This window comes from Mycteria americana, chromosome 9, assembly GCF_035582795.1.
Source record: "Mycteria americana isolate JAX WOST 10 ecotype Jacksonville Zoo and Gardens chromosome 9, USCA_MyAme_1.0, whole genome shotgun sequence".
Lineage (NCBI taxonomy): Eukaryota > Metazoa > Chordata > Aves > Ciconiiformes > Ciconiidae > Mycteria > Mycteria americana.
Window position 1 is genome coordinate 25,558,659 of NC_134373.1, and position 12,633 is coordinate 25,571,291.

At 41.0% G+C, this 12,633-nt stretch overlaps 1 protein-coding gene across 1 annotated transcript in view; it reads left to right on the forward strand.

The window, feature by feature from the left end:
• ITGB6 (integrin subunit beta 6) overlaps nucleotides 1-12,633 on the forward strand; it is a 32,893-nt gene that overhangs the window by 15,889 nt on the left and 4,371 nt on the right. The window contains exons 9-13 of the mRNA XM_075511806.1: nucleotides 2,994-3,128; nucleotides 3,347-3,764; nucleotides 4,695-4,917; nucleotides 7,478-7,575; nucleotides 12,377-12,496. Coding sequence (XP_075367921.1) covers nucleotides 2,994-3,128; nucleotides 3,347-3,764; nucleotides 4,695-4,917; nucleotides 7,478-7,575; nucleotides 12,377-12,496 — 994 coding nt within the window. The remainder of the gene's footprint in view (nucleotides 1-2,993; nucleotides 3,129-3,346; nucleotides 3,765-4,694; nucleotides 4,918-7,477; nucleotides 7,576-12,376; nucleotides 12,497-12,633) is intronic.

Genomic DNA, 12,633 nt, shown 5'->3' on the forward strand with positions numbered 1-12,633 from the left:
ATTGTTGACTTTTCAGCTGCTGCGTGCTTTGAGCAGATCATCTCCCAGAGCTGTCAGTGGTGACCCCACTGCAGCTCGAGTTGTTTCGGCCGGTCCCGAGTTCAGCCGTGCTGTGGGCAGGGTTTGGAGGGGGCTCTGAGCTTGGTGCTCGCTCCCCTCCCGTAGCGGCAGGAAGGCGGCTGGAGAACAGTGCTCCTGCCTTCGGGCCATGTCCTCATTCAGGTACAGCATGTCTGGACCATGCACCAGAGTTGCTCACAAGTTCTTAAAATCCCACATACATTTCAAGATGTACAATGTGTACGAGTAGCAACATGTCACACTCAAGATTTCCCAGAGCCCATTTTATTACACTTAACCTTAAAGGTTAACAATCTTATTGCTTCATGATTGAAAATCTTCCAAGCAGGAAACACTGAAAACCACCTTACTTGACATAAGTGAAGATACCTGATTTTTTTTGGACTGGGAAGGGGGAAATGGGGGTTAAAAATCACATGCAAAACAGAAGATCTAATTCCATTTTTGTCACAGCCCTCTCATGATACTCTCAGCAGTGTAATTCAATGCCTGATGTCTCTGTTTCTTTACCCAGAAAAAATGAATAAATAACTATTTGCCCCCCAAGAGTAGAGTTAGGCTAAATCTTTTAACGCTTTTAAAGTGCTTTCAAGTCTTTGCTTGCTGTACAAACACAAGGTTTGCTAATACCATTCACCATGTGTTGCTATCTAAAAGCTTCAGAGAGGAAGTAAGCAAGTTAAGAAAGTCTGAGCTGTCAAAATATTTGTTACAAGGAGTTCTCGTGTTCTTTCCAAGTATGACTCATTTTCTTCTGTAAGCATATTTCTGCCTGCTTTGTTTAACACCGAATTCTGCATAACTTTGTATTGCAGAGCTGTAGGCTAAAATGCATTGTGACAGATATCAGGCCGTTTAATTAAAGTCATTCCAGGATTTTAAAATTTCAGAAAAATTCCACTCTTTTTTTTTCAGTGCTTGGTCCTTTCACTTACAGGAAAATAAGACCAAAGAAATAATATATTAAAAAAGGACAGGTAACACAAGGGCACAAGTTTGTAACGCTGCTTTGTCTGTTGTTTAATTCAGAAAATTTTTTGAACCACAAATTTTTCTCTGTGAACGGCTTAAGGCTGACTAAACTGTCCGCTATTTGTCCCCAAACTATGGCCAGGCAGCTTAGTAGATTTAAAACACCATTAGCAGTCCTCACAGATATTAAGATCTAAGAAACTGGAGTTTGTCACTCTTTATGCATTCATTTTCAGCAGCATAAGGTGCGTATTTTGACCTCTCACAACAGCAAGGTGTGTTCATAATGACCCAGTACAGACACCACGATTCAAAGTATTACGACTTGGTGGTCAGCAGCATTTAATTTTCTCTCACAGTTGCACTCTATTTGAGCCTCATAGTTTTGCAGCTGGTGGAAGAGGGACTATATGGTGATATTTCCTGTAACATCAGCACGTACCAACATTCACGGTTTTACCTAGAGGTTTGCTATGTTTGGTCCTTTTGTGAGAGCCCAGCTAATGCAAATAAATTATTATCTAAGAATCTCTGCATTGTTTCAATAGCAACATAAGCACCGAACTCTAAAACAAATGTCAAGGGAAAACTGGACACATCCAGAGCTACCAATGTTACCAACCTGATGCCCAGGGCACAGTGTTACTGCTCTGGCTGTGTGCGGCAAAGAGCTCTGCGTCCTGTACAACGTGTTGCAGTCCTTTATTAGAGTGCTTTGGTTTACTGACAAAGTTTTCCAAATGAAAAGACGTTTAAAAAACCCCACCAAACACAACCCTAAGACAAATTTCAAGGGAATCCACAACATGTACAAAGGACAGGGAGTTGTTGCCTATGCAGGTTTATACCTATTCTACTCCTGGTTTGTTTTACCCCACCAGACCTTTACTCCAGTGAGTCATCCTGATGCCTTTACTGGAATGACTCACTGAAGTAAGGTCAGCGAGCTCCTCATGCTCTGATTGAAGGGCAGGGGGTATTTTGTAAAGCAACTAAGCTCACAAGAGCACAAAGCCAAGTCAGTGAGACTTTTGCTCGGCAACTGCTAAGGTACTTTTGAAAAATTTCCATTTACTGGATCCACAGTCCAATGAAGTCATAGGGAATTTCCCCATGGTCTGCTACAGGCTTCGGATTAAGGCTAAGTTGTGTAAGCAAAGTTGCTATAAAATAAAGAGTTAAATAAAAGAACCTGATATGAGAGAGTTCAGGAAGTTTTTCACTTAATAAATGAAAGTTTGATTGAGCAAATCGATTTAAGAAATGAGAACGTTGTTGAATACAACTTGAAATAGCACTGACAGCTCATGAAGCAGGAATTTCCATCTGGAGAAGAAAGGAAGGGAGCGAGCCCCTTGGCTGCGGGAGCTCACCGTGGGACTCGACTCTGGCTCTGGTCCTGGAAATGTCGGGCTAACTCATGGAGGCCCCGCACGGAGGCAAAACTGAGCTCGGAGCCTGCCCCGCCGTGAGAAAGATTGTGAGGTTTGATTCTACCGGGAGAGATAGAGGGAGCAATATTGGCTAATCAGGAAAAGCCCAGTGCTAGCAACGCAATCAGGGACACAAATCCGTTCCTCAGTAAGACCAGAGCTAAAGGAAAACCTGTATCAGTCAGCAGAGCACTTAGTGATGAAAGCTGATTTAATAAAAGACTGAATTTATTCTCCTGCAAGGGCAGGAAATAAGCCCCACAATAGCGGATATTAAACTAATACCACCATTGCTTTCCACTAAAAGCCGGTTCTGTTGGCACTTGCTTTGTTTTGCTCATTTCCCTTTTTTCTTGCAATAGAGAAGACTGTAAATAAAGTGCCAAACCCACAAATTTACTCCTGTGTAAGTCGGGATAAGTTACAGTCCACGTTACCCAGACGTGGAGCATTAGCAGCGCTTGGCAGTGTTATCGGTCCATTCATCTCACGCCTTTCTCCTTCAAGGAGCTGAGGTCCGAGGTGGAGCTGGAGGTCTTGGGAGAGACAGAAGGGCTCAATCTCTCTTTCACGGCCATCTGTAACAACGGGACCTTTTTTCCACATCAGAGGAAATGCTCTCATGTGAAAGTGGGAGACACGGTAAGTAACGAACAAATTCTCAAAAGACATGAAGTCCAGAGAATTTAGGACACCAAGGTGGAGAGCTTGCTCTTTATTAAATAATCTTCCTCCAGACAAGTTACAAAAAAGCAGGCGGTATCTACGACCGTCTTGTTCTGTCCTCTGCACGTGCTTCCAGAGTACCCTGCAGAGCTACGTGTGCTGCAGCCCTGAACAGCCACCGTCTTCTCTTCCAGGTCTCTTTCAATGTGACTGTAAGTCTCTCCTCTTGTGAAAAAACCAGAAGGCATATTGTGATAAAACCAGTGGGGCTCAGTGACACGCTGGAAATCGAACTTCATCCCCAGTGCAGCTGTAACTGTCAGGCGAAGGCTGAGACGAACAGCCCAAAATGCAACAAAGGGAAAGGATCGTTCGAGTGCGGGGTGTGCGTCTGCAGCCCGGGGTACGTGGGGCCACGCTGCGAATGCGACGAGAGCGTCCTCAGCGCCAGCTCCTGCAAGGGCTCGGCAGAGCGGAGCTCCTGCAGCGGGAGAGGCGACTGCTACTGCGGGCAGTGCGTTTGCCACCCATCCCTCTACGGAAAGGTCTACGGGCCGCGCTGTGAATGCGATGACTTCTCGTGTGTGAGACACGGAGGGCTCCAGTGTGGAGGTACGGTCCCTTGACGCTATTTAGAGTGTCTGCATTTTAGAGCTTTATTCTCTCCCTCTTAGCTATGAGCTTCTGAGTCTATATTTTCATCATCTTTTCAGTTGCAGTCAATCCTGTATAAAGTGTAATTTACTATTTCTGAATGATCTTTAGACTTAAAACAAGAAACAATTTTTAACCCTGTTTTCAAATTTTAAAATGAGACACCTTTACCCACTCCATAGCTAGTCTAAGTTGGCGTGGCTTTATTGGAGCGTATCAGCTACCATCACACTGGGTCAGACTTTTAATGGCTGTAGATGATTGTAGCTCCAAGGAAGTTTAGGTAAGCACATTGGCGTTAGCCAGTGTACAATTTCACTCTGACATAATTATCAAAGCATAGCCACCTTAATTAATTAATCTTCATTAATCACTTTTAGGATAATTCTGATATTTTTATAATTTTAACCCAGTAACCTCAATGATTCTTGGTTTATCTTAGTAAGATACAATCAGAATTTGAGAATTTGTATTTATAATTTTTTTTCTGGGCTATACCATTATAAATCAGAAGTGATTCTATTGAAACAATGGGAATAGCATTAAACTGGCAGGAACGAGGAATGAGATTGTGCTGAATAGATAGGCTGAAATCATGCTGCTATAAATGAAAGCGGATTTACCCATTAGGTTGTGCACTGTTGGGAGATAAGATCTATGTGGAGGACTCCAGCAAAGAGAATGGAGCTGCACTGGCTTAGAGCCAGCCTAAGTGAAAATTTGATCCTCTGGCTTTAAACTGAAAATGTTGGGGGAGGAAGAAGGATGTCTGAGAGTGAGAAGAGCTGGAGAGGGGAAAATATCTGCTATTAAGGAGAATGATTTTAAAGGCCATCATTCGGATTCTTATTAAGAGACTGATTTGAAGCATAATAAATGTTTTTCCAGGCAACGGTGACTGTGACTGTGGGGAATGCATGTGCCACAGTGGATGGACTGGTGAATACTGTAATTGCACAACTGACACCAGCGCCTGCATTGCTGAGGATGGGACGCTGTGCAGTGGGAGAGGCGAATGCATCTGTGGGTCGTGTGCTTGCACCCATCCGGGGGCTTCAGGTCAAACATGTGAAAAATGCCCTCTCTGCGGTGACCCTTGCAGTTCCAGGCGGTAATGTGCTGGTTTTACATCTCTGATGTTTGTATCATCCAGGTATCTATTTCCTATACTGCCTCAGCAGTGTGCCTACTGCCGCTACTGTAAATTGGATTTACAGACCAGAACCCAAGAGCTTCTTTGCCCTTTGAGAGGAGTAGTCGTAACTCGTACATCAACCATTTACCAGCATTATTCTTATACAAAAGAACTTTATGGAAAACCATTTAATCACCTTCAAGCAGCACAAGTAAAATACCACATTTCTACTGCTGTCCCTGGCTGTACAACTAAACAGAATGGTGGCCTTATATGATAACATCAGACAAAAACAGATGAACCTCCTTCCAGTCCACAGTACAGAATGAAAACATCCCAGCATAACTGCTACAGCAAAAATGAGGACTCATAAAAAAATTCGGCATTTGTATTACCGTTCTCATGCATATGGATTAATAAGGTCACGCTGTCTGCTCAAGCTTTACACATGTGCAAATTCATAGTCCAAATTCAGTTAAGCTTGGCTGAATTAAAGAGGCCCAACTTATGATAAACTAGGTCATAGTCTGGGGATGAAATCAGTGGGTAGCTGTATGTCATGCATAAGTTGATGATAAATTGATTGTAAATGGTGAAGTGTCTTCTGTTCACTGAGCATACAAAATCTATGTAGCTTTCCTGCTGTGATGCATGGTGTATGCTACGGTGCACGATAGGAAAAGCAACCAAACATATGTGTGACATAAAGCTGACCATTCTAAGTACACCCATGCTTATGCTTGTATTACGTGAGCTCTTGCAGGGCTAAAATCAGTCCAAAATGAGCAGGCTTCAGTAGAAATTTAAGCTAGAAGTTGAATTAGGCTTCACAGAATACATGTTATTAATGACCCTGGTTTTGCTTGCTGAGCGCCGAGTCAGTGTAAGTTGCATTAATGTTTCATGACGATGTCACGTCTACTTATTTAGAGTTGAGGCCCATTTCTCTTCCATACCAGCTCTCCGCCACTGTATTTTCATGACTGTCATTGCAGCCTACACTATATCTGAGATGAGAAGCTATTCTGTGGCATGTGATTTAATCGTCATTTATGTTAGTGCTAAATTGGACCTACAAAACCAAGCCAAACAGTTTGTTCAAAGCTTTAAGTAAAGCGAACTTCTGCATGCAACTGCTCTAAACACGAAGGACAATGCTGCTGCTTTGCTCTGCCCAGTTTGGCAGAGAATAAGAAATATAAAGTTACACGTTGGGCATTACATTAGCCTATTTAAACATGTATATTGTACGCAGCGTTAGATCTTTTCTCTCTGTTGCAGTCACTTCCCTTGCTGAAATGCAGGGCAGGGAAAGGCAAAAGAGGAGAACTTTGGGAATACCTGAGTAGGGTAACTGAGAGAGCTGAAAGACCAGGTCAGAGGGGATTGAGATTAATGGCTAGGGAGCTGAGAAAAAGAAGGGTAGTATGAGAAACATGGCAAATATGACAAAACCAACAACAACACTGAATTTGTCTCCATGAGATAGAGGCTATCCCATTACCCGCTCACTTTTACTATTCACCATCTCCAGAGTGAGTGATAAGGTCATCTCCATCCCATGAAGATAATCTCAGCAGCCTCAGCATATTCCCATGGATATATGTAACTCAATGCAACAGGAGATGGCCAGGGTTTTTTTGGATGTTTTGTTGCAGTTCTTCCCTTTCCTTTTCTTTAAGCAGTCAGTCCTTCAGGCTGCTTCTCAGAGCCTCAGCCCCTCAATCTGGCTGAAGCTATTTGTGAAGAATCAGCAAGATACATTTTGCATCAAAAATTTTCATATCTGAATTCCGTTCATTGTTTCCTTTTTCCATGAATGAACTCTGGATTTATTAAAATCCTCACTGAATTTCTGGGAAGATTTTCAGAGACTTCTAAAGGAATTGGTTTATACTCTGTCTTTTAAAATAATATTTCTGTCATTCCACCATTAAATAAAGTAAATAATTTTCCAATAAATTACATTAGTATAATTAGCATCTAAGTAAGTAATTCCTGAGACAAGTAATCACATCCAAGAGACATCTGCAGAGACACCTGAATAGTGTTTTAATACATTATTCAATAGACTTTCAACAAAGGAAGACTTAGAGTAGGTGCCCCAGCTTGATCTCTCTGACGTCGATTTCAGATATTGTTCATCTGATAGGCGTTCTTTCGGCTGGTATTTAGCGTGAGCTTAGTTCAGGATATTTATTTTTGAAAATGAATGTTATGTGTAAGTAACCCCATGTCTTTGATAGACCTCCATGAATAATGTTGCCTGGGGTTCTGTCTGGTAGCTAATAAGCTGGGAGAGAAAAGAGGGCAAGAGAGAGCTTATCCACAATACCTTTATTCAGGTGGATTTTTTTGGTTTTGGTTGGGGGTTTTTTTAGTGGCAATACCTATCATATTTCTAAGAACCACTGTATCCATAGCACAAGACCTTTTGTTTAGCTTCTTTTTAAAATGCAGATGCATATGGACGGGCTTTTATATTGTTCCTTTGTGACAGGCAGAGACTGATGAGCTGCTGAATTATTTTCCACAGGAGCTGTGTGGAATGTCACTTGGCTTCCGATGACAAGTCACCAGGAGAATGCAGTGAAAAATGCAAATTGGTTGATGCAACTGTCAGCACTGCAGAGGGTTGGTACACTCAATCTTCCTTTTCTGTGTGTTCGTGATTAGTGATAGTTTCCACTTTCAGTAATTTTATATTTGAAAGTAGCCTTTTTTTTCTGCCGTGGAATTATATTAGGGATCATGAGGCAATTACTGTCTGTCTATGGTTCTTCTGTGGTAAGTAGGAAATGCAGATCAGGGCTGGTATTACCCCTCCAGGTTAATTAACTCAGTGTCTCACGCCTACTTTCTAAGTAGTTTATGTAAGAAAGGACAGAATTTAATAAATACCAGTCCCTGCAAATCAGTGGCTGATGAAAGCCCCTGAGGTTAAGTCACGCCTGCACCATGAGTTCCCATTTGGCTTCCTTTATCATACAAATGCAAAACTTGACACTAGTCCTTATGCAGACTCTTGATTACAGTTGGCAACTAGACACAGCCCTTTAACCTGTGGCAAAGAAGTCCTGCTTCTTGTCAGGTTTTATTGAGACATTCCTAGTATCCTAAAGGCTAAGCACATCTTCCAGTTACTCGTAATTCAGAACTGCCCTCCATCAATGGGAATTTCTAGCACAGGAATTAACCTTGAATAAAATAGTACGCTCAGAAAAAAATAACTTTAAATGAAATACTACGTTAAAGTCTTCTTATTTCCTGCAGAGGAAGGTGCTTGCCTGCACAGTAGGCAGTCTGTATTTATTCTTATGGCAACTCTAACCCCAATCCTATGGCAAACTGCAATTGTTAGGTGAGGCAGGACATAGGTGCAATATATTCCCGCCACAGATGTAAACATAAGCATTAAATCAGACAAATGTAGAAGTTAGGATGACAATGCAGAACGCTGTATGCACATCTAAGGATTGTGCCTGCAAACTGTTGGAAGCCCATCCAGAGCTGTATGCATGCATGCACAAATTTCACTGATACACATCTTTCCAACAAAGCTACACCTTTTGTTTTTTGATGACCTTACTCTGTAACACAGAGCTCAAAAGTTGCAAATATTGCCCTTGTAAGGAAAACTAATTCTAATTCTGTCTTTTTATTAAAATTATTATTATGCTTTGCCTTTCTAGACATCAATATTTGCTAATAAATATGAAAATGTCATTACAAGCTTCAAAAACATATGAGTACTTCTATTGTATCTGTGTAGTTAGTAAAGTTTTCAGGTTGCTATTGCCAGGTGGCAGATATTTGTAGCTAGGAATATGTAAGACATTCTACTTTCAAATATAATGAATACTAATCAAGAGCAGGAACAGTAATGTTATATGGCTCTGTTCCCACACACAGAGGTCACAGGAATATAAGCAGGACAACATCACCTCCTGTTCCTGCTTATTTCCTTTTTTTCATGTCCTGTGCTTCCCTGATTGGGACTGTCATCTAATTCTTTAGATTTAAAATTTATTTGCAGCAGTTACAGCAACTGCTGTAGTGAAGGCTGGATAACTGTTCCCATCCTAACCCCTCAAAAAAAAAAAAAAAAAAAAGGCAGCAAACTGTGTTTCATCTTAAATGCTTGTGTAATCATCCTAATGCTCAAAGGATTGGTTTTGGCATAGAGGTAGCCTCGTTAAGAAGTTCTGAGGGGAAAAACATAATCTTGAAACTAATAACTAAAAAAAATCCTAAAATCAAAACTGTATTACCTAAACAAAATAACTTTTTGAAAGTGGTGTAACTAGTCCACCACATAATATTTAAGACAGATCATTGAGCAACTTCATACGGTAGCATACTGCTTCTTTCTGGTTTACATTTCAGTTTCTTTAGTGCTTCAAGGCTTTTTGAAAACTAGAAATAGCTCTTGGTTAAATAAAATATTAGCACTTAAAGATTTACTTTCTCTTTTGCACGCGTACGTTGCAACACAATGACTGGAACTGTGGAGCGATGATAAAAGCATAGGCTTTACGTTGTCCTGTTTCCTGGGAATGCCTGTTTTAGCCTCTGAGCCGTGCCTTTCACCTCCTCAGCTTCGGTTCTGTGGGTGCCGGGGGTGCAGCGGGGTCACTGGCACGGCGGCGGTGCGGGCAGCCTCTCCGCCTCTCGGCAGGGCGCGGGATGGCACGGCAGCTCTGGAGGGGCTGATGGCTTCACATTTAACTGGGCTTATCTCCACGGCAGGCATCGCTTTTGAATATTTATTTCCATTCATTTTTGATATTTGAATATTAAATCAGGCTAATCCCCCCTTGGCCAGACGGGTGTAAGAGGAGCCCTTGTTGCTCTACTCGCTACCCAGGAGGAACCGCAATTCCTAAAAAGCGGCTCCTGCCACCACCCCGGCCAGAAGGCACCAGGCTGCTCCTGCCACAAGCCCAACAGGAACAGTTACGCTTTCCTTGGAGAAACGGAGTTTTTCCTACCCCATAGTGTTGACAGCGCACAAATTCCCAGTGCAGCAATAGAGTGGATGCTGGAGCCTGAATAAACCTCTATATCAGCGCTGCTCTGTTGTTCTGACTCAAAGTGAGATGAAACTGTTCAAAAAAAGCATTTTGTTGAGCAAAAGACAAACAAGAAAGGGCATAATGACATTTAAATTTACAGTAATTTTTTGTTGTTGAATCTTTTAGCTAAGTATCTATTAGGAAACAGTCTTTCGCACTTCGAGGCTCCAGCTTGTCACTGTTAGCCAATTCTTCCAGTGTGACTCCAGTGATTTCAAATACCATTGAAATTAATGGAATTAGGCTACAGGCAGAAGTGGGAAAAGTATAATGATTCACTGCAGAATGCAGAAAATTACACAGGTGTAAATTACAGGAGTTTACCTACCTAGGCAAATTTTTCTGCTGATGAACTGAAAATTATCTATGCAATAGTCTCTCTTAGTGATCCCTCATCCTAAAAATAACATCAGAGAAATAAAAATACTAAGTGTAAGCTGGGTTCTGAATAGCTTGAACTGCCATCTTTGCTTTCATTTCTACATCCTTGCACGTAATCAGATTTCTGCTCCCCTTCATCTCAAACTATGACATTAAATTAAAAATAACTAATATATTTGCACTTACTGCCTTCTGGATGGTATTTGGAACATGCCTGCAAGTTTTTCTCTGCCTTCAGGATAGCTAACAACTACCCTTTTCCTTCTTTTTCTTTTTTTAAAAAGCAAGCTAATATTCTTTGGATCTGCTTGCTTAAAAGAGTTGGGAAACAACAAATATTGCAAAACTTGTGACAGTGTTACTGGAATTGTGACCTAGCAATGAGTGCCATTAATTCAGTACACTGTCTGCAGTTTGTGGCCCTTCTAACCAAAACCAAATCTTGTTAAATCAGCAAGTCTTGTCTGCCTGTCACCTTGATAGATAACACATTGCTCTGCCACCAAGGACAGGCAATAGGTTAAATACAAGATTATCACAAATCAAGAGCATGTTTCCATTAAAATCCAACCAGATGTGATTCTCTTTTTCTTAAGCAGAGAAAAGGACTGTAGGGTAGTCAACTATTTATAGTTTCGTATTTTCTATGGTGTTTAATAGTGTTTTCTAGAAGATCAAACCTTATGATAATAAGCAATACGAAAAAAAGAAAAAAGCGAGCACTTAGTTCTTTATATACCATAGGTTTCTTTAAAATCCATATTCCTGTCTGATTCCTACTTTATATTTCATTATTCTTCCTATTAATGTTTGAGGACTTAAGATTTTTTAGCACAGTTGCTTATGAAATTTCAGTGAGAGTTTTGAATGGATAAGAAATAATGGAGAGTGACAATTATTTTTAAAGAAATGTTTGAGAAGTTTACTGTTTTTTCTTACCTCTAAAAATTAACCTAAGAAGTTTTTCTAAAAAGGTATTGAAAAGCATACCTAGCTTTCCAATGCTATTCAAATCATGGGTTATATGGAAACATAATAAGCCTTCAGCCCCAGAGGTATTATCGCACACAGTTATAAGGTTCGATATTTTTGCTCTCTAAAAATATTGTATAATGGTTACGCTCCAAATTACGGCATTCCTGGCTCTCAACCTGTAGTCTCAATTTTCGATCGTCTTATTTGCTTTATATCATCCCTCACAGCCAGCTTCCTCCTGTCTCCCTGTTCCCTTTGAATGAACTTTTCTCAGCAGAAAAGATTTCCCAGTTAGGAATCATCTGGGAAAAAAAATGGATTAAGTTTTTGTGCAGATCTACCTGAAATGGAGAAACAAATAAATGGGGGCAGACTGTTGTCTCAGGTCGCTTTTTACCTGCTTCCCCTGGAGTCACATTACAAAGATCCCAGAATCGCAGTTTTCTGTTATTAATCTGTATTTACTGTTGTGACAGTGCTGGACACTCTAATCTTTGAGAGGGCTACTGTGGAAGAAATAAATGGCAGCCCTTTTAACAGTATCCGTTGCTGTTTGATGTATGTATACTTACTTCTGAAACATAATCTAGACAGGGTAGGAGTAGCTGTAAACCAAAGAGAACATACTGTTTACTTTGTCCTATAATTGGGGACTATTACGTTTCCTAGACAGCTGGTGGTTAAGCATCTTCGAAGCACTTCCAATTTATTGAAATTCACAGTACACTAGATTAATAAGGTGCACTAGATGGTCAGCGCAGATTGACACCACCTGGATCGGCTCTTCGGAAATGTAAGTGAAAAATCGGAAACAAAACAAAGCTTGGGTTGGAAGAAAAGTCGTTACATCTAGTAGAAATTCTGATGGTATTTCTGCTTTTGTCTTTCACTCTTTCCCATCCACAGGCGAGGCTGTGACAAACATGATGCCAGCAGTGTCTCTTGTTATGACATGTTAAATTTCATTTGGTCTGATGAATGACTTTTTTCCCCTCCCTCTGCAGATTATTCAGAGGATAAATCCATTCCCTGCTCTTTGCAGGGGGGAAATGAATGTATAACCACATTTCTACTGGCTATGGATGAACAGGGAAGGACAGTCATTCATAGCATAGAACAGAAAGGTAAGCAGTGAATATTGCTTTTTCTATGTGAAATCTGATTTAAAAACACAGGCAGGGTGAGCTATCTAGAAGCTGAGCTCTTTTAAGCAGCACTGCACCTCCTTGTGTTTGTAGCTCTCCTCTGCCCAGCCAAAAGA